Raw genomic sequence first — 27,711 nt, 5'->3', positions numbered from 1 at the left:
GTAAGGTGTGTGGGCACCTTTACACCTCTCTACAGGAATTTTGGAGCACTCTTCTTTCGCCAACTGCTCCAGGTCTCTCAGGTTGGAAGGGATCCTTTTCCCAACTGCTGTTTTGAGATATCTCCACAGGTGATCTATAGGCTTCAGATCTGGACTCATTGCTGGCCAGTCCAGTACTCTCCAGCGCTTTAAAACCATTTCTGGGTGCTTTGGGTCATTGTCCTGCTGTAAGACCCATGACTTCTGAGGGAGACCCAACTTTCTGACACTGGGCCCTACAATGCACCCCAGAATTATTTGGTAGTCTTCAGATTTCATAATGACATGCACACAGTCAAGACATCCAGTGCCTGAAGCAGCAAAGCAACCCCAAAACACCAGTGAACCTCCACCATGTGTGACTGTAGGGTCTGTATTTTTTTTTCTTTAAAAGCCTCATTTCTTTTTCTGGAAACAGTAGAATGATGGGCTGCACCAAAAAGCTGTCAATTTGTTTCGTCTGTCCACAGCAGGATTTTGGCTTCCTCAGGTAAGTTTTGGCATACTCCAATCTGGCTTTTTTATGTTTCTGTGTCGGCAGTGGGGTCCTCCTGGGTCTCCTACCATAGTGTCCCTTTTCATTCAGATGGCGACGTATAATGTGAGCGGACACAGTTGTACCCTGTGCCTGAAGGTCAGCTGGAATTTGTCTGGAAGATGATGGAAGGTCTTTATCCACCATTCCAACAATCCTTCGTTCTAATCTTTGATCAATTGTTCTCTTTCGTCCACGTCTAGGGAGATTAGCTACAGTGCCATGGGCTGTGAACTTCTTGACAATGTTGCGCACAGTGGACACAGGAACATTAAGATCTCTTCAGATGGACTTGTAACCTTGAGATGTGTCCATGCTTTTGCACTATTTTTGTTCTCAGATCCTCAGACAATTCTTTGCTGCTCTTTCTCTTCTCAATGCTCCGTGTGGCACACAGAGACACACAACAGAAAGTTTGAGTCAATTTTTCACCATTTTTACTGGTTGCCGGTGTGATTTCTATATTGTCAGCACCTGTTAATTGGTACAGGTGAGTTTATTTACAAATTACAGGAGCATCACAAACGCGGAATGCAATTATTTCTTGCAATTTGGAGAAGATGACATACATTTTGGAGTTTTATGTGTCAGATTTGGCTTTTTTTTCCTCCACTTTTTTCTGTCCTACCAATACAAACAAAGGAAATAAACATGAGAATGCCAAAACATTTGTAATTGCAACCTTTTTTTTTGTGCGAAGTGGTGCATTATCTGACAGAAATGTAGGGGTGCCAATATTCTGGGCCATGGCTGTATATTAAAAAAATGGAGCCCAGCACTCCACCTGCTGGCTGTAAATGAGAATGCAAAATGTTAATCTGCGATATTTCATGTTATTTTGCTGTTTTCCCCCCAGTCCTGACCATATTAACCCCTTCATGACAGGTCTTCTTCTTTTCTTTTTTTTTTTTGCACCCATGTTATATTCCAAATTGTAGGCCTGAAAATTACTTACAACCCCCAAACATTATATATTTTCTGAAACCCAAGACCCAATAGAATAACATGGTGGCAGTTACAAATTTTTTAACCCCCAAATTTTGTGGAAAATGCACTTAAATGCCCCATAACACAATAAAATACCAATATTTTTAAATAAAGTATAAAAGATGAGGTTACAACGAGTAAATAGATACTCAACATGCCCAGGTTAAAAATTGTGTGCGTCCGTGAAAAAGTCCATAGACGACGATTTAAAAGCTCCCACAGGACTTAAAACATTTTTTTACATTATTTTTACATTTATTATATTTAATGTTAATTTAAAAAAAAAAAATGTTTTGTTTTTTTTTCCCCCTTTTTTATGTGACTTTTATTTTATTTTACTTTTTTATGTGTTACTTTAATTTTTTTTTATTTATATTTATTTTTATGCACTTACTGTTATTGCTATTATATAGGGGGGATAACAATCCCCTACATAATAGCAAAGGCACACTGACAGGTCCTCTTTATGGAGATATTAGGGGTCTCTAGGACCCCTAATATCACCTGTGGACCCCAAAAGAAGCTGATGAAGCAGAGATCTGCTTTATCAGCTTCTTCTCTCTCCAGATGACTGACAGGTGAATGCGGAAGTGATGTAATACACATCACTTCTGCATTCACAGCCCGGACGGAGATCAGCAAGGAGCCGCGAACGAGCACATATATGCGATCGGCGGGCTATGGACCCGCTGATCGCCTATATGTGAAACACCTGGTAACGGGTGTGTTTAATCGTCGGGTCTTTTCTGCCCGTGCGTGCCCGCTAGGGGGCGCGCGCGAGCAGAAAAAAATTGCCGTCTGGAGATGGCAACCCGCAGATGTAGCAGTGCCGTCCGTCCGTTTTTTTACTACGGGCGGACGGCAAGAGGTTAATTGCTATCACATAGGGGGGCTTACAATCCCACATGTGATAGCAGATGGTGGTGACAGGTACTCTTTAAGGTGATGCTGGTGGTCCAAAAGACTTCAATAGCTTATAGCTGGGCCGAGCACTGACAGCTATGGGATCGGAAGTGATGCTCCTGGTCACATAGAACAGTGAGGGTCTAGACGAACGGAGGTTCGTCCATCTCCTCTCCAGCTTCCCGCCAACACCAAAGAAGCCAGTCCCGGGCCCGTAGGAGTGGCAACGAGCCCGGGAAACACAGCGGGGGTGTCAGCCGGGGGAGGGGCACCTGTTCACCAGTCCGTTAAAGTGATCTGGCGGCAGCTGAGTCACCAGAATCGCTTCTACTGTAAAGCTGACAGTCGGCTTTACAAGTTTAAACACAGCTTTTGCCGCCGGGAGTCTGTTTAAACAGCCCCGATGCCAACAATGTACATTGTACGTCGTTGGTCGTGAAGGGGTTAACTAATGTGAATATATGCTAATCAGGTATGCATTCCCTGACAGTAACTTTCTTTGTTTTTTATTGGATTGAGGTCCTTTTTGGGGGGGGAATATGACCAATATCTGTACCGCAGTCGGCACACGGGCGTCCGTGCTACTTCTCACAACCGCTGTGATTTTTTACACATCCTTTGTTACCGTCATGACATAATTTGTGGATTTCCTGCTGTAAAGTTCAGCGCGGGGAGATTTTGGATCGTTTGGAGAACAAAGAGCGTAAAGTGTGACTAAGATGATTATGAGATAACTGATCTTTCATCTGTTTTCATGCAGAGCAAATCAACATCTGTTCAGATATGTGAGATTAGACCCACTGCAGGCATTTTATCTCTCGATTATGTTCAAAGGGGCGTATTAAATATCATCATTCGTTCTGCAGAAGGTGTATGGTAACAAAACAATTCTGCATTTGTCAAAGTGACTAATTAGGAACCGTGCGTGTTGACCATGGTAATATTTCATGGATAAACTCTAAATAAAGCTGAACTCCAGGCAGATATTACAGGCACAAATTAAAGTAGTATTGAACACTCAATTTTTTTTCCAATAATTAATTCAGATCAAACAAATATACATTGCAAAGCATTGCTTAAAATTTTTGCCCAAACACCTAGAGTCATCATGTTTTTGATCAGCTGCTTCCAAGTCTCTCAGGTTCCCTGAACTTCCTGTCTAGTATAGGATCACAAAGGACAGAACAGACTCAAGCAACTGTTCATCTACTAGTTTGGAGAAGGGAGGGGGGTGGAGAGCAGCTTGATTTGCTGTGTCTATGTGAATTGAGGAGACGCACACAGCTTACTAGCACACACAAGGGTTACTGCATATTACTCTGCATGAGAAAGGAGTTCCCTAAAACAGGATATCAGGACATGTTTGAAGCTTAAAAGCCTTTAATATCACTTGAATACAGCTATAATAGCAAAGGCACACTGACAGGTCCTCTTTATGGAGATATTAGGGGTCTCTAGGACCCCTAATATCACCTGTGGACCCCAAAAGAAGCTGATGAAGCAGAGATCTGCTTTATCAGCTTCTTCTCTCTCCAGATGACTGACAGGTGAATGCGGAAGTGATGTAATACACATCACTTCTGCATTCACAGCCCGGACGGAGATCAGCAAGGAGCCGCGAACGAGCACATATATGCGATCGGCGGGCTATGGACCCGCTGATCGCCTATATGTGAAACACCTGGTAACGGGTGTGTTTAATCGTCGGGTCTTTTCTGCCCGTGCGTGCCCGCTAGGGGGCGCGCGCGAGCAGAAAAAAATTGCCGTCTGGAGATGGCAACCCGCAGATGTAGCAGTGCCGTCCGTCCGTTTTTTTACTACGGGCGGACGGCAAGAGGTTAATTGCTATCACATAGGGGGGCTTACAATCCCACATGTGATAGCAGATGGTGGTGACAGGTACTCTTTAAGGTGATGCTGGTGGTCCAAAAGACTTCAATAGCTTATAGCTGGGCCGAGCACTGACAGCTATGGGATCGGAAGTGATGCTCCTGGTCACATAGAACAGTGAGGGTCTAGACGAACGGAGGTTCGTCCATCTCCTCTCCAGCTTCCCGCCAACACCAAAGAAGCCAGTCCCGGGCCCGTAGGAGTGGCAACGAGCCCGGGAAACACAGCGGGGGTGTCAGCCGGGGGAGGGGCACCTGTTCACCAGTCCGTTAAAGTGATCTGGCGGCAGCTGAGTCACCAGAATCGCTTCTACTGTAAAGCTGACAGTCGGCTTTACAAGTTTAAACACAGCTTTTGCCGCCGGGAGTCTGTTTAAACAGCCCCGATGCCAACAATGTACATTGTACGTCGTTGGTCGTGAAGGGGTTAACTAATGTGAATATATGCTAATCAGGTATGCATTCCCTGACAGTAACTTTCTTTGTTTTTTATTGGATTGAGGTCCTTTTTGGGGGGGGAATATGACCAATATCTGTACCGCAGTCGGCACACGGGCGTCCGTGCTACTTCTCACAACCGCTGTGATTTTTTACACATCCTTTGTTACCGTCATGACATAATTTGTGGATTTCCTGCTGTAAAGTTCAGCGCGGGGAGATTTTGGATCGTTTGGAGAACAAAGAGCGTAAAGTGTGACTAAGATGATTATGAGATAACTGATCTTTCATCTGTTTTCATGCAGAGCAAATCAACATCTGTTCAGATATGTGAGATTAGACCCACTGCAGGCATTTTATCTCTCGATTATGTTCAAAGGGGCGTATTAAATATCATCATTCGTTCTGCAGAAGGTGTATGGTAACAAAACAATTCTGCATTTGTCAAAGTGACTAATTAGGAACCGTGCGTGTTGACCATGGTAATATTTCATGGATAAACTCTAAATAAAGCTGAACTCCAGGCAGATATTACAGGCACAAATTAAAGTAGTATTGAACACTCAATTTTTTTTCCAATAATTAATTCAGATCAAACAAATATACATTGCAAAGCATTGCTTAAAATTTTTGCCCAAACACCTAGAGTCATCATGTTTTTGATCAGCTGCTTCCAAGTCTCTCAGGTTCCCTGAACTTCCTGTCTAGTATAGGATCACAAAGGACAGAACAGACTCAAGCAACTGTTCATCTACTAGTTTGGAGAAGGGAGGGGGGTGGAGAGCAGCTTGATTTGCTGTGTCTATGTGAATTGAGGAGACGCACACAGCTTACTAGCACACACAAGGGTTACTGCATATTACTCTGCATGAGAAAGGAGTTCCCTAAAACAGGATATCAGGACATGTTTGAAGCTTAAAAGCCTTTAATATCACTTGAATACAGCTCTGGATTAATTAATACATCATTAAATACATTTTAAAATCTAAGCAGTGTAAGTTCCTACGTTTTGACTTTTTATCAATCTCCTGCAATCACAGGAGGGAAGGGGAAGCTGCACAAAGATACATCCCGTTGATATGCTAACAAGGATTAGAGAGCAGAGGAAAGAGCTTAGAATTCTGAGGCTTCTCTTTTCACTGTTGAGTCACAGGCTGTGGATGGGGATGAGACCCATAAGTATTACTTAAGCATATGTCAAAGCAAAATGAAAATGTTATACATCACTGCAATACATCTACTTTTCTCATTGCTTTATCACTTTAATCTTTTATATCTTTTATAGCAATTAGGTTAGAGTGCAGCATGTAAGGTGATGAGGCTTGGCACGAACCCAGTTGCCCGAGTTTGCCCAAGTCTGCTCAAAACTGAGACTGCCTCCCCCCCACTTTTGGCCCATTCAGTTTTGGAGAGGCGCATTGTGTGCCCCACAGTTATAGGAGTAGGGAATGCCCCCACCGCAACTGCCACCACTAATTTGTCCAGGAGGGGGGAATGGCAGTCACAGTGGTGAGCAAGTTGGCGAACTCAGGCTACCTGGATTTGCACAAAGCCCCGCTTCATCTTGACGTACCTATAAACCCTAACAATATTTACATTTAGTTTGCTGAAACACTGCATCATAGACTATTGCCATTTTTTAAAAGAAGAAAATGGTTTCAACATTTTTCATCCTTTGCTGCATATCAAGACTTCCTGTCTACATGCACTCCAGGGATGGCAACATGGCATTTCTCAGGGTGGATTTCTGGATGGTGACAACAGTGGACCATGACAGAAAGTTTGTATGCCCAATCTCATCAGTCCCATCCAAAATCCCGGGTGTCGGCCAACAAAGGCACACCATGGCCACCACTAGTAATCCAATGTATGTAAAGCCACACTCAACAGCCAGGACCTCAATCTAAAAAGGTACAGTGGACCATGCCTCTGTAATGTGAGCTGGCTTGACTACCGCTTGTAATCTCCATTGGGAGAGCATGTAACAGGGTGACGATGCAGAATCACAGTTAGGTGGGTCGTCACCCTATGATAGGGTATGGCAGGTATTATAATTAAAGCTGAACATTTTAGGGCATTGAAAATGAAAATGTCTTTTTTTTTTATTTTTTTTTATTGCCTTAACGTCTTTATCAGATTTTAGTGATTTGAGTTTACATATACTTGTAACAATAAATTAAAAAAACTACTTGAAATGCAACATAATACAATAAATATAATAACTTTATTATTTAAGACTTCTAGTAGCACAGTGATAGCTGTGGAATCATTTCTGCACAACTAGTCAGTAAAGCAAAGCTCTCATATTCTTTTTTGTTTCCTTGTAGAAGTCTTAGTAGACTATGGGCATAAAATAAGTAATTGCCTACCCCAGCCTCAGGAGAACCACATAGGTGATGTTGGAAGGCTAATAACCGAGCATCACTGCAATAAAGGATGTGAGTTCTGTAGCCACCAAGGACTTGCACTGATGTATGCCACAGCAATAGAGCTATCTTGGCTGTCTTGTTGGCTGCCCTGTAACTGACTAGGGTTAATTGCAGGAAGTCTTGTAGCCCCTGTAACTATGAATCCATTGCAGTGAGGCAATGTCTCACTTAAATTCCCTAGAAATAGTATCTTGAGGATATTTACAGTGACTGAGGTACAATAACAGCGTGGGAGGAGGGTTAAAAAATCTTTTGTCTGGTTTATGAGGATCTTAAACATGTTTGTGAAGCAGAAATGCTGTTTCTTAAAGAAAAGCAAGCTTCCAGGATTAGGCTCACTGAACCTCCTAAAGTGTGCCGTGCCGCCAATGCTTTTACATGCCTATTCATATGCGTCATGAGCCAGCGTGTTCATGTATGGTAAACATTGAGTAGATGAACATCGCATAGAGAGACTCCAATTTCAAAAATCAGCCCTTTTTGACTTTGCCAGGACTTTGCTGGGGACCTCGGAAGCCTTCCTGCGCAGCCTGGTGCCTGTTTACAGCTCCAGCTTTGGTTTAAAAATGTAAAGCTGCAAGAGAGGTGCAAGGGCCACATGAGTTGGCCTGGCAGGCCGGATTCGGCCCATGGGCCTTGTGTTTGACACATGTGTTGTAGACAGAATAGTTTTAGTTGGATATGTAGTTTTAAATGGACTTTAAATAAGAGACAAACAAATTAAAGCCCAACTCTAGCTATTATTTGTATTTTATTTTGTATGGGAAATTGAAACCATAATGGTATACACTGATCATTGTAAGCAGCTCCATCGGTGTGGTTTGTCTTAACCCCTGTAACTGTCAAGGAAGTGGAAATATAATTGTCCTATTGGCAGGATCAACAAATTAAAAAAAAATGTATAAAGTAAAAGCTGATAGCAGAGTGCAGCATACTTGTAGATTTTTTGCTCATTGTTCCACCTCACATTAAATAGATCCCAAGAGAAATACATGGGTTGCCATTGCTGACCTCCTCCTGCTTATTGGATGGGTGTCATTCTGATCCAGTGGCCTTAGTACATTCTGAGTTGCTAAGCTAGGACAAGTATGCATTTGGGATTCTGGACTCAGTTCTTAAAGTAACATTAAGGGAAAAAGTCCCCCCCAGTGCTGATGTAAGGACTTACCTTAAATGATGCCTCTTAATCTGACCTTCTTCTTTCCGGTAGTTTTTAGCTGTCCCTCCAGCACTGGTGCGGGTCTCTGATCCGGTGCTGACTCCTCTGTCCTCCTCTTCTCTCATGTCCCACGGTGTCTGTGCGGGTGCATGCTGCTCCATAGACTTACCTTGTGTCTCTCCTCGTCTCCCGGCCGTACACCTGAACTGCGCATTCGCCCCCCCAAGATCCTTTGCGACCGCCCGAGAAATTTTCAGATGTTCAGACGACAGACACAGGTAAGTATTAACCCTTTGAAAAAGTTTTTTGGTTTTTTTAAATTGTTTTGCATATATCTACTGCTTGCTAGCAGTAGATATATGCAAAAACATGCAAGGGTTTAATAACCCTTTAATCTAGCCTCGGAGTTTGTGAATTCTCCATGCATGTGCATGGGTTACCTCCTACAATGTGACCACTTACTGTGGTTAGCTAGGTTCCACCATACTTTTTCTAGTGTGTATGTGTCTGTATGGCAGTAGTAGTGTCATTGGATGGTAAGCCCCTTCAGAATAAGGTCTGATGTGATTGATTGACATCTCTCTGGAATATGCCAGCACTTTATACATTAAACAGTAATCACCCGTGTGATGAGTGTATTATGTTTGGATGAGATGCACTCAGCTGCTATTAAACAGTATAAAACACGGGGGAAGATGAGAAGCTTGCTAACTTGCCAGAGGACGTTCTAGCAGGTCAGCGTAGCTTTGGCAAACCACGAGTTAATATATTTTTCCTCTTCTGAAAGTTATCTGTTAAGGGTATTAGTTGTGTTTAATAAAGCGCAGTTGCCCTCTCCATGAACCCATCGTGACTCTACAGTTGGGGTCATTCCAAGTTCAGGCTTTGGACTTTTGACTGCCTTCTGTGTATGTGAAAACAGTCCGCAGCTCCTGCAGGGATCACTTATTCAGCCCTGTAACACAAAACTATTGCCAGCGGGCACCTGCTGGGACAGCTTCACAGGGGGTCCTTGGGGGGGATGCTACCAAACTCATCAGGCTTCTGCAGAGATAAAACCAGCATGGGGTTTCCCTATGGGATAACTAGCTAATCAGGCAGCCACACTGACAGCCTATCAGGGGGCTTTGCAGATTACCAAACTGACACGGCAATGCCTGGCTGCATCGCTAAGCCCACCTAACAATAGGAAGTTGGGTAATTAATGGTCTTTTACTTTTAATTACGGCAGATAAAGTGCAGATAAAGTCAATCAACCTCAAGACAACAACATTCTTATTTGTTGAACAGTTTGTTCTCGAAGTATATGCTTTCAAAAATTCTTCTCGTTCTATTTTTAGATTTTCTTTTTCAAAGCTAACGATGCAAATTATTTTCTGCTCGTTTGTTAAGCCACCTACAGACCTTGCAGTCACGACTCAGCCACCAAATTATATTTTAAATAAAACCACTTTTTACAAGCATGTCTTTTGCCTAACCTGGCAAATTTGCTTCCTTGTGCCTATGGATGGATATCTTTAATGCAAGCCATACACTTGGTCATTTCCAGTCATTTTTAAACACATTTGGTCCACCCAGATTCACAAACATGATCAAAAGTAATCACCAGAAATGAAGTACCATGTTTGGCAATGACCGATTTAAGCTTTCTGCTGTTATTCTTGAGGAGGTATCTAGACATCTTTGTCCTCTATATTCTTTCTGTGGATTCAGCCAACTTGTATCATGATGGAGCTAGCTGGGCTAAGCTTACGTAAGCTTGACAAAAATACTGATAGTCATTTTAAATGGTAGTAAGGATGATGACCAACTAAAACAAATAACTCCTTTCACCAATTTCAATTCCAAAACTGATGTTTGAGATCCCATCTAAAGCACTGCCAGTCACATAAACTGGTCCAGCATATCCTTCCGTTTGCTATGCAGTTTGATTTGTAACAGATTTAAAGCAGACTGATACCTTGGAATCCATCCGCTTCTGGTAGACAAGGATGATGTTACTGGGCTTTTGCTGGAATTCTGGGACACTGAGAAGCCCAAATCCGAAGAGGGATTTCAGAACTGTGCAGGACCTTTTTCTTGTGGGACTTGGGATCATCAGCTTTCCCTGCATCTCAGGAGAAGTCCATGTGGTGTCATGCTTAGTAGGGTGTAAGATGATTTTTTGTTTTTTTACTTTTTTTCTGTTTTTAAGTATTATTTATATTTATTTATTTTTTTATTGTGGACCTTGCATTTGAGTCAAGGTCAATTTAAGCTGGCCATACATGGAAAGATTTAAGTTCTAGCGTTCTGGAAAATCTTACCAATGAGCGATTATTTTTCTCAGTTGGTAAAAGGAAGAATCTTATTTCTGTGCATGTGCAACATTGTCATCCCAGTTGGAGGAAAAGGGCGAAGATGTGGTAGTCTGGTTTATGGTAAAAGTTTATGCGAGATGGTTGTTCTTGAGAATTCTGCTAATGTGATTGTCCTGTGTACCATAAATGGTGGGTCAATAGCTGAATATTTGGTCTTCTTTCAGTTTCAGTACATTTTTGCCATGTTTACAGGGAAGCTTCCTCAGATTTAAAAGTATCTGTTATATTTATAGGACAAAAAAAGGCTCTTATGTGCCCTTCTCTTATTTCCTTTGTTACTGGGGCCTGACTTTCCCAGATTGATGGCTAAACCCTGTTGACAGCCATCCACCTGTTCAGAAAGAATGCCTTAACAGGCCACAAAGGCAGTCTTACAAAATAATGGAATGGCTGCTATCCCGGCTTAGCCGTCAAGTCAGAGGACATTAGGCCCCAGTAACAAAGTGAAAATAAATCAGTGAGGGGTACAGAATAAGCTTTTTGGGTCATTAATTTAAAGTTTAATCACTATCACTACCAAACAAAAATATCAATTGTGCTTGCTACTTGGCACCACAGGTTTCCAACCAATCCCTTCCTTACTTCTAAAAGTAGCTCTTTTGCTCCCAGGGAACATTTGAAACCTCTGATCCCCTTTCTAAGTACTGGTTTCACACGATTCCAAGTTGACTAAGTTGTGCAAACTACACATGCACACTGCAAATCTTTCCCTGGAAGCACTGAGCTTGTGTGAGAAGAAAAGAAGGTAGATCCAGGTGCCTGCTAATAAACACATCACTGTTATGACTTTGGTAGTGACAGGTTCCCTTTTTTATAAGCAATTTTTATGACTTTTTTAAAAAACAAAATTAAAGTTCCATGTGCGAAACTTTTCAAACTATGTCTGTGAAGGTTCTCATTAATCCATGTCATGGTATATCTGTAAAAAATAAGTCACGGCAATTGGACTTTTATTTTTCTTGAAGATGTTTTTGTCCAGTGAAATGTCTTCAAGAAATATACAGCCAGTCTAGTTGCCTTCACTTATTTTTTACAGATTTGGCAAAGTATGTGTCTCTTCTTAAAGAGGACTTGAACTTTTGAAGGCTTTGACAAAAAAAAGTCAAGCAGAGGACAAAGTTCTAGTCAACAGCATTGCCAGTAGGTTCCCTGCAGTTGATCCTTTCCAATTACCATGCATTGTTTGTTTCTATGTTGAAGGGTCTATGTAGAGGGGTGCACTGTGTTTCTATGTAGAGGGGTCAGTCTAGAAAGTGGAGAAGGGCTCTGTTTCCTCATGTCAGCACTGCCCACCTGATCACTGATAAACTGGTAACTGATGTGGTAATCAAGAAGCAATTGGAGAGGTAGAGAATGCATAGACTTACAGAATGAATGCCGCAAAAGCAGGGAAATCCTTACACTACAAATCCTCAGGCTCATCTTTAACACCAGCAAGGAAAATAGTGAGCAGCACAGTAGTGACATCTCCAAATCTGGTTAAAATAGCAGTCAGACTGAAGAAGCTCCTGTACTTTTTGGAGCAATGGGTGTCTTGATACAAGTGTTTGAGCACTTGAGTGTGAACAGGCACCATTGAAGACAATATGACTTTTTGGGTTCCTTCATACCAAAATTAGAAGTCAATGGAGGGTCCGTTGACTTGCAATTGTGTTGTGATCCGTTTTTCAACAGATGCTAAAGGAAGAGCACCGAAAAATTCATGGGTGTGAGTGGGGCTAGTTCACACCGGATCCGTTGCGTTACATTGCACTGAAAAAAAGTAGTGCGTGTTCTTTTTTCCAGCGTAGTGTAACACAGCAAAATAGAGTGGTGTGAACTAGCCCCATTTACACCTATTCATTTTTTGGTGCCCTTCCATTAGCATGCGTTGAAAAAGTATCATAACACAACAGATTCGGTGTGAACGGACCCTTAAAGTGACATTAAAGGCAAAAAAAAAATGTCCCCTCACCCCAAAGTTAATTAAAGCACTTACCTTAAATGTCTTTTAATCCGATCATCTTCTTTCCTGTAGTTTTCAGCCTTCTCTCCAGCGTTGCGGCGAATCTCCGATCAGCGCTGACTCCTCTGAGCTTGCTGGCACGTACTCTCCCATGGGGTCTGCATGCGGGTGCACGCGTCCATAGACTTACCTTGTATCTTTCCTCGCGTCCCTGCCGAAAATGTGAACTGCGCATGCACCCGCCCCAATATGCTTTGCGGCCGCCCGTGCAGTTTCACATTTTCAGACGGGAGCGCGCAGGGAACACACAGGTAAGTTTAAACCGCTGTTAAAGCGTTTTTTTTTTTTTTAAACTTTTTGCATATATCTACTGCTTGCTAGCAGTAGATATATGCAAACAAAGCTGAGGGTTTAGAAACCCTACAAATCTACACCTACAAATCGTTCAGGTGTGAATAGGGCCTTAGGGGCACAATGCCTTAGATGATCTTACACTGCAGATATACAGCTATGAGGCGGTGAGGACTACAATGCCCAGACCCAGAAAGTGCTGTGTTATTTTTCAAAAGAAATACAAGATGAAAGGTAGATTATTTAGAATACTGCTTTTGCACAAATAACCTTTCTTAAAGGTTCCCTATAACATAGCAAATGTTTACTTTTTGAGTTCTGGTCCACTTTAAATCCTAGCTGTAAAACATCTAGTGAATTTCCTATCCGGACTGTGGAAGTGATACCGAATACCCCAGATTTAGTTCTGGTGGCCACCCTGGAACAATTTTCTTTCTCATCCATTTTTCTCCTCTAATCCATCGGTTGGATTTCTTTGGGAAGGTGAACTTTTCACCCAGACAATATGGATTTTTCAAACTCGGAGTTTACAAAGAAAACGCAATCCTTATCTGGCCATTAAATGGGATTTGGTGTAAGCTAGCAGATGTTCAGCTTTCCCTCAGCTACAAGAGTGAAGGAGAAGTGCTGAAAGATCCTGCATGGAATTCTGCAGTAGCCTGCAGGGTGCCTGCCTCCACCAAGCATCCTAATCACACCTGTGTACACACTTTGTTAAAGAAAGGGATCCTTTTGCCTCGGTGCCCTTTTCTTAATCCTTTTACCGCCAATTATTAGTTTGATTTACAAAAAGGAAAAAAAAAATCATATTATAGGCTAATTGTTTGTTTGCACCTTGGCTGAAATACCAGGGGTCAAGTAGAGTTCTCCTTGCATGTTTGGAAGTCTCTACATTTCAAACCCGTTTCCAAATATTTCCCTTATACGGAATTTAGAATTACACGCATAAGCGGCCAGTTCGCTTGCTTTTACCAAGATGCAGAATGGGAAAGGTTTCCGAATATGAGGCAGGCACAGAAACTGGAAACTTTAGTATTTTTATAGCTTTATAGGACAACTAATGGTAAGGTCCAAGTTAATTTTCTTTGCCAGGAACAAAGTCAGTGTACGTTAATATTTGTATTTATCTATTACAGGTATTTATATAAGGCTGTTAATTTACATAGTGCTTTAATATATTGCACATTCACATCAGTCCCTGCTCTCAAGCAGCTTACAATCTAAGCTTTCTATCTCATGTGCATGCACAAACATACTAAGGATAATTTTTAAGAGAACCCAGTTAGCCTACTACCATGCCATTGGAGTGTGGGAGGAAACCTACACAAGCACTGGGCGAGCATGCAAACTCCATGCAGGTAGTGTCCTGGTTGGGTTTCAAACCAAAATATTATAGTGTATGTATATCCAAACATTTTTTTCAGTCTTGCATTACATAAGAAAGTAAGCACAGAGGAGGGTGCCTTTCCTGGTGCAGATACATTTTATTCAAATGGTCATAACAATAAAAAGGTACTCGCAAACGTGAATGAATAAAAGCCATGGAGTAATAGATCGATGGCAGGCAATTGGACATCAGCTGAACGGTTCCTATGTGCGGTTATCGTTGATGCGTTTCCGGGTCACGCCCCCTTCATCAGAACATAGCGTCACCTTCCTCATCTCAAACTATAAGGTGCACCTAGCCAATCAGGGACGGTCCCCCAGCGGCTCGTCATAATGTCGATTGTCAGAGCCGTGGCCGGTCTCCGTCTGAGGAAACACTGTTGGGGCGGAGCAAAGCGGCCAATCAATGGGAGCCTGAACAAATCGGGCTCCACCTACTGGGTGTCGCCACCACTCCATCCAATCACGGCACCCGAAAACCAGACAGCTGTTGCTGGAAAAACGTAGCACTGTGGGAAAACAGTCCCCAAGAGTGGATGAATAAAGGGAAGGTGAACCTATGGACAGCTGATGACCAACACATACATGTAAACTGTATCAAACATGTAATTGACATATGGCTTATATAAAGATAAAAATATAAAATAATTATAGTAAGTGACGGAGGTTTGAGATCCTTTGTGTGTGACAACATATACTACACACTATGTAAAAAACGGGTACCAAAGAGAAAGTACCGGTATGTAAAAAACGGGTACCAAAGAGAAAGGTAAAATCAATGTAAAAAATGTTTCCGCACGATTAGAACCCTGAGAACTAGGTTTGGAGAGCACAAGAGGAAGATCCTCAAAAAAGCGGACGACCACTCAGTGCCCAGACATTTCTTAGAGGCCCACAGTTCCAACCCTGAGGGATTAAAAGTGTTTGGCATAGAGATGATACCAGACAATCTAGATGAGGGTACGAGATACAAAAAATGATGTCAGAGAGAAGCCTTCTGGATTTACTCCCTGAACAGCTTACACCCTAGTGGTCTAAATGAGGGCCTAGAGTTGGTGTCGTCCCTGTAACTTTTCAGTGTGGACATTATGACGACAATGGACAGTGTGTGACAATGGACATTATGACGAGCCGCTGGGGCCCGTCCCTGATTGGCTAGGTGCACCTTATGGTTTCGGATGAGGAAGGTGACGCTCTGTTCTGATGAAGGGGGCGTGCCCCGGAAACGCGTCAGCGATAACCGCACATAGGAACCGTTCAGCTGATGTCCACTTGCCTGCCATCGATCTATTACTCCATGGCTTTTATTCATTCATGTTTGTGAGTACCTTTTTATTGTTATGACCATTTGAATAAAATGTATCTGCACCAGGAAAGGCACCCTCCTTTGTGCTTACTTTCCAGATTTCACAGCTCCCCCTGCTGTTTTGGGGCAGCATCCCACAGCATGCCCATGATTATATCCCATTGAGGAGTGATTGCCCGTGGCGCTTTATTGCTTTGACTTTGGATTACATAGGGAAGGGTTAAAACCCCAGACAGGTTTTTTTTTGCTGCCTGTGTCCACTTGGGGAAATTTCCCCTCACTTCCTGTACTAACAATACAACAGGAAGCGAGAGGAAATCTCTCCAAAGCAACAGGAATTGTTGCCCCCTAAAAAAGGTAGCTTTGGAAAATTTGGTAGATTGATCATTTGGTAGATCCACTTTGGTAGATTGGTCACCTGTATAATTCATGAGGATGGGTCCTCCCAGATTGGTCACAGACCACAGTAAAAGCATGACAGGGTTTCTAAGACTTCCACATACGCTAAAAAAATGGCTTTAAATACTTAAAGCTTAACTCCTTCCTTTCAGTCTTGCACAGTTGTGCCGTCTGCTCTTCTATACTGAAATTGCTTACTCTGATTTAACTGCACACTGTGAACTTCTCAAGTCAGATGGAGTCCACCTGATTTCCTGGCTGGAGGACATTCAGCATCATCGAGTCTTTGCTCTTCAGCCTTACTGTACCTAGCCTACTAGACCTGCAGCTAACGATCATTTTCAAAATCGATTAGTTAGCCGATTATTAAGTTCGGTTAATCGGATAAAAAAATACATTTTAAAAAATGGCTCCAGTGATGGGACTTCTAGTTTGTATTGAGATTGCAGCAAGCTTGGAGCAGTGGAAGTTGAAGCCGATTAATCGATTATTGAAAAAGTTGACAACTTTTTCAATAATCGATAATGTCGATTAGTTGTTGCAGCCCTATAGCCTACCCCTTTCATTAATTGGATTACAGTTGTTTCAATCATGTAGGCTCAACATCAACTATGGGCATTGATGAGGGCAGTCTCTTCCAGACTGACTTCCACCCACGAAGGTATTCTGATAGTTGCATAACTTCTCCCAAGAGCCAGGCCACTGGCAGAATTAGAGCACCTTTGAATTAAAACTTCTTTCCCAGCTCAATACAATGCAGAGCATTGGCGTGCATAGGTCCTGTTGCATGTGGCAGAAAATACAGCAATGCCTCTGGGGTGGACAAGCCCTCCAGCAAATTGGGGACTGGTTGTGTCTCATTTTGATACTCTGACCAGAGCACTAGTAGACCTTCTGTTCTGGGCCTTTTATTCTTTAGCTAGCTGTCTTGTCTTGCATTTCTTCATGTATATCTCTTGTGACAAGAGCATTTCTCTTACGTCTTCCAGAATATATGCACAATATGATAACCATGTTTCTAAATAGCATTCCTACGAGCTTCCAGAGAGGTTAAACGGGGGTCGTCATGTGTAAGTGATATCTTCTGCTGACATTTGTGCATTTTAGCACATAGATCATCTCCTTCTCCTGTAACCTCGCTGATTACTGTACGCTGGGATACTCCATTATACAATCAGTCTGTCCTGAATGAAAAGAGGAAACGTCACTTCTGAAAACATTATTATTTATGCGATGTGTTGTTTATGGATTGTGTCAGAGAGGTGTGGATAATGTTGACGCAAACCAGATTTGTCGTTGCACTTCCTGGCTTACATGGACATTCACTGCTGCTGATTAATGGAGGAATGTTAATACAGAGGCGTTTTATATAGCCTCCAATCAGAATTAGGCCATCCATAAACATGCTGATCTCTGTTTGAGGTCTACCCATGCATGTCCCCACCCGCCAAGTAATTTTATTGTTGCATATGGCTGGTTACACCCCAACAGACTCCCCTTCATTGATGCATGTATTCCAAACACTAAGGCTTAAAGAACTCCGGGCAAAGAAAAAACTTACCCTTGCATTGGAGCTACCCCTGCACTGCAAGGGTTACGTGTTCTCGGGCTATAGAATGTGCTTCAGCATCCTCATGTCTAATGCAGGTCAGTGGACCAGCATACGATCTAATGAAATCAGTGGTCCTTAGACTGCCGGGGCTAAGAGGAGAGAGGCTGTGGGAACTGGTCTAGTAGACTGAAAGGAGCAAGCGGGACCAAGGATCACGTAAGTAAAGCAGCTTTATTTAAGTCCCCTAGGCCCGAGTACTTACCCTTTGCAGTACTTTGTAGCCCCATTGCATGGGTAAGTTTGTTTGCCCAGAGTTCTTCTTTAAAGTAAATCTATTACGGAGTTTAAAAAAAATCACAAAGCTGGGCCTGCAAAAAGAAAAGGGTTTATACCCTACTGTCCTGCTGCCCATTTCTCCAATCTTTCCTCTGTTCAAGAGCTACAGCCACCTTAAGAATTTCTTCTTTAGATACGTCCAGCATTGTAGGATACCTGCAACCCCCACCGTGTGTTGTGGTTCCTTCCCCTATACTCTACATCACTTCGATCTCCTTCAGTGATCAAGAGAACAGATCTATACCATGCATCGGAGGACCAAGCATCTGACACAGCCAATAGTTTGTTGAATGTGAAGAGGTCATTGCTGTGTAAGAGAGTAAAGGTTGGAGGAATGGGTGGCAAGACAGATGAGTATAAAAAGTCTTCATTTGCAGGTCCTGCTTTGCCAAATGTTTTTAAACTCTGCCCTAGTTTTTGCGTGAAACATGTCAGAGAAGAGGGGAATGGCGGGGTGTAACTAGCTATATAGAGCACTAAAGTTGCTTTTTGGCTCATGAACAGGAAGTACGGTTTTTTGTTTTTATTCTAGAGGACGAGATAAGTCCCGGGTTGCCAGCGTCCATTGCTGGTAAATACACTTTTTGCAAAGTGATGGTGAGGGATGGTTACCTTTTCTATTAATTCAAGACCACAATTGCTGTATCTTCTCTGAGCTTTTCCTACATGTCACAAAGGTTTTTGTGTGCGATAAGAAGATCTTCAGGAGCATTTATTATTGCTTGGAGAATAAAACTCTTGATTGTCACCAATGGTGCTTACAGGGTTATTAAACCCTAATTTATTTTTGCATATATCTACTGCTAGCAAGTAGTCTCCTCCGGGGAACATATCACATGGTAACAATGCATGGGCACAATTGTGAAACAGTTGACACCCTTTAACGGGAAGTATCTAAACAAAGACCGTTATGGCAGGATCACCAGGGATTTTTCAATGAAAGCTACAGATTTAAAAGGGTTGGAAACAACTTTTGAAATTATAGTAAAATGTTGAAGCTTATATAAGACTTTAGTAATTGGGTTTAGATTTACTTTAATTGGCGTTTGAAATTTTAGACACACTTAACAAATCCTTAAAACCGAAATCACAAACTTTTATTTTAATTAAATTTCGATTCTAACTAACAAATCAGAGAGTAGATGGATTGGAGGTTTATTAGAGTTTGATGAACCTCAATGACTCTAGACTTTCCAGCGTCATAGCAAATGTTCAGTATTGAATAACAGTCATACTTGACTTTCCATTTGGGTTATGCACTGTAGGTGAACTGTATTCTGGGAAGACATTATCATCTTCTGCCCTTGTTCAGTGTTCTGGAGTTGCCCCTTGAGAAGCAGATGCTGGAATGCAGCCATAGATCTTTTTAAGGTCATGTTCAGGTTTTCCAGAAGAAATTAGTTGTTCATTTTTGTAGTAAATGTGATATAATATATGTCATCAAATTCTGTCCTGAGGTCAGTAAAATCCCCTGTGTATCTGACCAGAACATTGACTTTAAGAAAACAGCGCAACAAAAAGCTTTCTGTTTCTCCAGCACTTCATTAGCTATGTCTTGACAATATTATCAATATGTAAGCTGATGTTTATAGTGGACCTTTCGGCAACTTTTACAAATACCTGTATATCTTATTAGCTTTATTTGTATATTGTACAGCATGTTTCCTGTTAAAGTAAATGTTAAGTGATTTTAAACACAATTTGTTCCTTAAAAGATTATGAAACAAAAAAATTATAGAATTGTAACAATTAGGGATGCACAGATACTTTTCGAGTACCAGTGCAGATACTTGGCATTTTAATGAGAACTATCAGGGTTGCAGCAGTTGCAGCTGGGACCGGGCTCTGGCTCTCTACCACCGTCCTGAAACCATTATTCTGTATTGTTTTAGAAAAACTGTCACATGACAATAAACAAAAATGTATCAGTACTCGTACTTGTAAGTACTCGGCAAGTACCAGTACTTGTACTCGCAAAACTGGTATCTGTGCATCCCTCTATTTATATTTATAAAAACAAAATCTTACATTGAAACAGAGATGTACAAATCCCAGGAGCTCCATGTGCTCCTTACAAATGACAGCTGCCTCCTAATTTTTGAATTTTTCTCTATTGTAGTCTTGAAGCTCATAAGTATCGGTACATGTACTCGTACTTGTACCAAGTACTATACTTGGTATCTGTGCAACCCTAGTAACAATGATTTCATTTTAGTCACCTATGTTGTGGAGTGCTATTATTTGAAATCTGAATCTCACTATTCAGGGGAGCTTTACTCCCTTTTATATGGGTTTTTGCCACTGTGGCTTGCATTCGTACTTATAATCCACATTCAATATATATATATTGTCAAAAAAGACAAAAACGCAGTATTGCAGTGTGCAATGATACCTTTCTTATTGGACTAACAAAATATATACATTTTGTTATAAATCTTTATACATTTTGTTAGTCCAATAAGAAAGGTATCATTGCACACTGCAATACTGCGTTTTTGTCTTTTTTTTATATATATACACATTTTTGGCTGAAAATGCAGTGTATCTCTAGTTTCTCTCCTCCTCGCTGTGCACTGCTCTCTGTCCCGTTTAGGAGGCGGGGAGGATAGCGATGTCAGTCACAGGAGGCCAAACGGGGCGGTGCAGGAGGAAATGGTATGTTTACTGTGTCCCCAATTATGAATGAATAGGAAGTGCTCTACATTACTTCCTGTTCATTCATAATTGTGGCCATAGTAACTGATATTATCTCTACAGCTTATGAATGGACAGGAGCACTCAGTATAGAAGCTTCCTGTTCATTCATGACAGGGGCTGCAGAAAAAGAGACTGAGGACTCTGTGTCCTCAATCTCTTTTTTTCTATGTTAAAAGGGAACTATCGGGGGTCTGTTTAGACCCCTGATATTTCCCCACAGCTCCTGACAGTAAAGAAAAAAAATGAATAAAATATTTTAAAACATTTTTTAAAAGGTTAGAAAAAATTTTTTGATTTCAGTTTTCAGTCTGAAAATTCCATTTCAGTGCACCACAACTTTTTATAAATATGGTAAAAAGATGTAAAACCAGAGTTTAATATATAAATTGAAGAAAATAAAATTAACTCAAAACCTTTATAGTTTTCCATTACTGTAAGTCAGGGCTCATAGTATCACTATACGGACATACCTTCCTTGTTATTTAATGCTGCCGTTTTCCAGTTAACTGCTTGTTTTTGGGTTTTTTCCGTAATAGGGTAGATTTATGAAACTGAAGGATAGTTGGGTACCGTCATTATGAGTTAGGTTCTACCTTGTAATAGCAACTGCAGTTTCATTGACTGAATGTATAAAATTAAAACATTTTGCTTTCTGCTCTTTCTGTTACAGTTTGCTGGCACACTTTCTGATGGGCTAGGGAAGACCATGGACAACAGACATCAGACAGAGCGGGAGTATATTCGATATCATGCAGCCACAAGTGGAGAACATCTCGTGGCCGGAATTCATGGACTTGCTCACGGTATGTAATGAAACTGGAATGTTGGAAGATGATAACCGTGACCACCAGCATTAAACTAGAGGGGGTGTCTGAAGCTTTAAAAAAGTATAGAGAAGGATTGCTAGCTTTGTATGATGAATTTTTTTCACCTCTAGGTTTGTTGCAAATTTTGTTACAGCATCAAGCTCAGTGTGGTTTTCTTTTTAGCCAGTGGACCTACTTCTTGATGGCCTTTAGAAAATGCCCACATCATGTTTTGTTGGCTGTTTTCATTGTCTAGTTTGTAGAACCAGTCATTGTTGCTATTGATACTGAACTTGTATTATGATGAATGCCTGTAGTTGAGCGCCTGAAGAAATTTTTTAATTTAGTACAGAGTAGCTTTTTTTTTTTCTTCAGTCTTGTGCAAATGTGGAATCATCTACTAAACTGTGTTTTGTAGTGTCGTCGGTTGGGGTTTTGAGGGCTTCCATCCCTTAGTTTGGTTTGCACTAAATCCACAAGGTCAACCTGCAGAACCAAGCAGCTTAAAATGCACTCTTTGATTTAATTGCATACCCCAAGATTGTTTGGAGGTGGAGTTGTAGATCTCCAAAAATAATATTACAAAGGTGTGCCCAACCAGGTATTAAGAGATCTTCTAAGGATGAACTTGATGTCAAGTAGTATCATCAGAAACAGGTTATATAGTAGGTATACAATTCTCTAGGGATGCTGAGAAAATTAACTCTGCTTTTGCCAAAGTTGGCAGTAGTTCACCATGAAATGCATTGCCAGTGTAAGCATTTCATACTTAAAATGAAGCCTGTTTCTGGTGGTACCTATGCAACATCATGTCCATCCTCAGATGATCTCTATATAATATTCTTTTTGGAGACTTACAACTGCACCTCCAATATTCCACCTGCACCAGACTTCTTCTGAGGACACCATGGTCCCGTATCTTTGTAAGCATCAACTTTGATCCGAAAGCAAACCAAAAGGTCTAAGTGGATACAATATATTCTTTGCAAACTCCATGTTAGACTGAAGATACTCATGCAAACTCTGCAGATGCAATAAAACCAGACTGTTCTCCATCTTGCTTCTAGAATATTGACTGAACCACCTAAATACCAAAATCCTAAGGGCCCTCCCACCCCCTTTTGTTTTTTTGTTTTCTCCCTCACACACAGAACCATGATGAGATGTTTTTGTTACATTTCAAAAGGAAGATCAGGGTGTCTCTTGCGCCTTTACATCAATTTTTCACTGTGGTCAAGGGGAATATTTCATTTTTTTAAATTATCACTGGATTTGGGTCACCAACATATGAAAGATTAATCTCTCAGTAAAACTGTGATAGACAAAACCAATCCAATGTTTGGACCTTCTCTGCTTCCTTTCACAAATGGCCCATTTTTATATGTATAAAGAACAGTGATGTGCGGTTTACTCGTAGTGACCACTTAGATCTTGCAGAATAACAAAAGCCGATTTCTGATGTCTGTACTTGGTTACCTTGTTAAACAAATTTATCATTTGATTGATTCCTCTCGGATTTACCTGAGGGTAATTTTAACATGATTTTCAAATTTTTGCATGCTTTTTCCCATCACCGTACAACAGGCTCTCTTAACTCTTTTACCACAGAGAAACCCTTCAAGGAGAACTATGAGGTGAGTGATTTACACTTAGCCTCATAGTTAGAGCCGACATGTGACAAACTGTCACAGGTCGACTTTATTGATCAGGAGGTGAGCGAACACATACCATCGCTCACTCACTTCCCGATCATCTCCCTGAAGAGGGCGGTGACTGTCAGTCATCGCTCCCCGCAGGGATTCCCCCCTCCCCTCTCCGATCCTCCAGCGCTGAGTGTAGGAACGGACGTGGAGGGGGCAGGCACAGCTGACTCTGCCTCTAGATAGGCAGAGCCCGCTGTCAATCAGCCAGCAGGGTGGATTTTACCAGAATTGTAATGAGAAGCTCAATGGCCAGCTGAAAGAGAGTTTCCATCATTAAAATGATTTTTTTAAATGTAAGCAGTGTAGGTACCTGAATTTTACCGTGCACCTTCCTCTCGTAGCCCTATATAGCAGGACTGGAGTGTGAAAGGATGAAATTACAATGGAGCCAATAAGGTAATTTGCTGACAAAAAGTATTCTGGTAGGAGGCGAAAGCAGAGTGACAAATGAGCTCATCACTATGCTGCTTCTCCTTTCACTGTCCAGTCACAGGCTGGGGGTGGGTCCACAATAATATGGGCTTAGAGGAAGTGGGTTGAATGATGCTTTCTATCACATAGAGAATATCTAGCTGCAGTGGAAATCTCTGGACTGAAGGTGAACATTGCAACAAAAGCTTTTTTTGTTATTTTGTTTTTATTTTTAATGGGCTGTATATTTTATCAGGTTGTTTTTTGACTGGAGTTTCACTTTAACCTGGTAGCATCTGTTGTAATATCAGTACTAGATGGGCCAACCAGATTCAAATATTAACAGCATGTTTTCTTTGCAGGTATCATTGGTGGGCTGACGAGTGTGATCACTTCCACAGTGGAAGGTGTTAAAAATGAAGGGGGAGTCAGTGGTTTTATCTCAGGCTTAGGAAAAGGCCTGGTTGGAACAGTTACTAAACCTGTGGCTGGAGCTTTGGATTTTGCTTCTGAAACAGCTCAAGCTGTGCGAGACACCGCCACACTTAGTGGACACAGGTTAGTACAAAATGTTTGTGCTGAATATATATTTTATATCATAGATCTATTATTTATTTATTACTGACATTTATGTAGCACATTAATGGTGCGTTTTTACACACTTTACATTCACATCAGTCCCTGCCCTCAAGGAGCTTATCTCACATGCATGTGCACTCATACTAGGGCCAATGTAGACAGGAGCCAATTAACCTACCAGTATGTCTTCACAGTGTAGGAGGAAAGCAGATTACCTAGAGGAAACCCACACAACTAAACTTCATGCAGATAGGGTCCTGGCCAGGATTTGAACCGAGGACCGCAGGCAAAAGTATTAGTCACTAAGTCACTGTGAACATCTTTCCTATGTTTCATTCACACATTTTGTAAATTTTGCAAAATGCCTGTGGTTAATTTGGAACTTCAGATGGGGATTCATCTGAAATGCTATACACATAGACATAGAATTAGCTTATATAAATATCCAAATCTGTCTTGAAATTACACAGCAGCATTTGGACTGGAAGAACAAAGGGTAGCCATTTAGGGCTCTTCTGCTCTGTGCTATCCAGAACATGCTTACAGAAGGAGGGAGCAGTTTGCTATTTTACTTTTATTGTCCAATCATAGACTCAGGTGAATCCTGGACCAGGTTGTATTGCTTATCTGCATTGTAGTCTGTAAGGAGGTCCAGCACCTGGCAATGCTGCCTGTTACAACTGATACATCACTATTATATTGCTCTAGAAAGCCCAGCAGAAGTTGGGTAACACTAAGGTCCTAGTCAGTCAGTGAAGGGATATATTTAGATTTCCCGAAAGTGGAACTGGTATTTACACATTAAATGCTACATTTTGGGGGGACTTGTCCTCTAAAAGTATTGTTTTTTTTACGTACTATTGCTATAAAAAAAAAATACTGCTATACTGTAATTTAGCAAATTCTGTCTTCCTATGAAATTCCCTTAATCACTGGCACAGCAGTAATCAGGCTGATATTGGGTGTGCCTTTACTAGTGCTCACTCTTTGTTTTGACAAGTAGCTGTGTGAAGACTTGCAACGGCAATACACGGCAAATTTCTACACGGATGTCTATCACAAAAATGATCGAAATGTCAAGACAATCAAGCACTAACAGCTTAGATATGACCAAAGGTTTGTCAGCACCTATCACACCTACCACTATATGGCGAAAAGCATGTGGATATCCTTCAAGTAATTGAGTTGAGATGTTTCCAGGGTACTGTTTAATGATACAGCATACAGAGACATTTCAGACAATTGTGCCCTTCCAGCCGTGTGGTAACAGTTTGGAGAAGGCCCTTTTCTGTTCCAGCATGACTGTCCCTCTGTGCACAAAGCAAGCTCCAAGGCATGGTTTGGTGTGGAGGATCTCGACTGGCCTGCACAGAGCCCTGACCTCAAGCCTATTTAACAACCGTTGAATTTATCAAAATTGGAGCAGACTATATCTGGAGCAGCCGTGCATGGCAACCAATCAGTTTCTCTCTTTCATTTTCAAATCTTAACTGAACAAATTGAAGAGAGAAGCTGATTGGTTGCCATGCACAGCTGCTCCAGATTTTGTCTGCTCCAGTTTTGATACTCCCCTCTTTGAGTTTCATTGGAATACCAATTTTAGACCAGGTCTTCTAGTCCTATATTACTACCTGACCTTACAAATGCTCTTTTGGCTGAATGGGCACAAATTTCCACTGACACAGGAGGAGGTTTTCATAGCCGCAAAGGTGGGGTCAACATCATGTGTCCGTGGTTTTGAAATGGGATGCTCATGTAGGTGTGATTTGTCAGGTGTCTACAAACCTTTGGCCGGTTAGTGTATTTATATGGTAGGATTGCTAATCCTGTTAGTTGATTCATCTGATTCTGTTTTTAGGATTTAAAGCCGGTTGAAGTTGCTAGAACATTGCTGTGTGTGTATAAGGGGCATTCGGGGTATTACAAGCACGTAATTATTACACCCTATGACTGTATTGCATAGCAGGGTGTGTTAATAATATGCATGGCTAAGCAAATTACTGATATTTGTTGCTTCAAAGTTCACATTTATAAATTTTAACTTAGAGGGTTCCTTGTACTGAATATGGGAACAGTCCTGTCCATGCACAGGGTATTTATTGTACATATATTTGATGGGAGACACCAGTGGCTACAGAGACCTGTAGGGAGGTGGAGAATAGAGAACAACAAAGTGTTTTAACTTCATTTGGCAGAGGAGAGCCATAATCCCCTGGGGCATTTGTTCATTTCACAGCTATGTGTGGTTTGGAATCCAGTTCTAGTTCTGCTCCAAGTGACTCGTTTCTGGCTCTGTCCGCTGCTTGTCAGTCCGGGGATTTTTTCCCCCTCTCCTGTAAAAAAAGAGAAGCTGCTTGTCCTTTTCTTGTTTTCTAGCAGCTTGAAATATAGATTGCTCACAGGGCCTACAAAATGTCACATGAGACTTTTAACATGAATAGCATTTTAAGTCACAAACATTACCCATACAAGAGCGAAAAGCTACAGTTGAAATTATACCGCAGAGTCACAGAGTACAAAGTTTACAGTGGAAAATTCTGGATCCAGACATGATTTGCTATTTGGTCAGGCCACAGTCTTCATAGCTGTAGCTACAAAATTATAGGTAGTTAAAGCTGAACTTCGGGCATATATGAAATACACAAGTAAAAGTAGCTCTACATTCATTAATGCATCAATAAATTTATTTTCTACATGCAAGCAATGCAAGCACCGGCTGTTTGCAGTCCCTCTACAACTGAGTTCAGACTGGGAGAGGGAGATGTAGCACAAGGAGATAGTCAGTCAGTCAGTTGTGCTGCAATTTCAATGTGCTAACAGGGAACATACCTCACGAAGGAAAGAAAGGAGAGATGACCATCTTTTTACCGCTTCTCCTTTTACTCTCCAGTTACAAGCTGGGGGAGGGGCAAGACCTGCAAGTGTTACTTAAGAGAACTATGGGGTGAGGTTTTTTTCCCCATAGTTCTCTTAAGGGTCACGGGAGGACATGTACTAGCATCCTCCCATGACCCAAAGCTCAGTATATCGCGAGCTACAGCTCGCGGTATACTGAGACTGCCGCAGCCGGGACGGATCCCGACATTACTTTTGAGATCCACCCAGCTGCGTGAGTGTCAGCGGACTCTGCAGTGAGATGATCGAGAAGTGAGCGAGTGATGGTATGTGTTCGCTCACTTCCTGATCTATTGAGCCGATGTGTGACAATTTCATTGTCACACGCCGGCTCGAACTATGACGATGAGTGATTTTCACTCACCTCATAGTTCTCCTTTAACTAAAGCAGGGATGTGCTGTACGGCAGAGCTGTGTTCATTTTGGAATAGGATGTCCAAAAAGCTCGTATAGTTTTGATGGTCAGATTTCTACAAACTTTTGGGTATATATTATACTGTGCCATGAACTCACCGGATCACATACACAAACACTTGCCACGTTGTGGGGCGGGAGGGGTGCGGTGGTGCCTTTCATTCGAATGGCACTGCAGACACGCCTCCCGCC

General features: G+C 41.6%; 1 protein-coding gene across 1 annotated transcript in view; it reads left to right on the top strand.

Moving 5' to 3' along the window:
• Positions 1 to 27,711, top strand: part of VPS13D (vacuolar protein sorting 13 homolog D) — a 174,940-nt gene that overhangs the window by 110,970 nt on the left and 36,259 nt on the right. The window contains exons 64-65 of the mRNA XM_018552637.1: positions 21,382 to 21,514; positions 23,994 to 24,189. Of these exons, the coding sequence (XP_018408139.1) occupies positions 21,382 to 21,514; positions 23,994 to 24,189 (329 nt within the window). The remainder of the gene's footprint in view (positions 1 to 21,381; positions 21,515 to 23,993; positions 24,190 to 27,711) is intronic.

The sequence above is a fragment of the Nanorana parkeri genome, unplaced genomic scaffold (assembly GCF_000935625.1).
Source record: "Nanorana parkeri isolate BGI_ZX_2015 unplaced genomic scaffold, ASM93562v1 scaffold94, whole genome shotgun sequence".
In the NCBI taxonomy this organism is placed as follows: Eukaryota; Metazoa; Chordata; class Amphibia; order Anura; family Dicroglossidae; genus Nanorana; species Nanorana parkeri.
The sequence above is the reverse complement of the archived record's forward strand: the minus strand, read 5'-3'. Positions and strand labels throughout refer to the sequence as shown.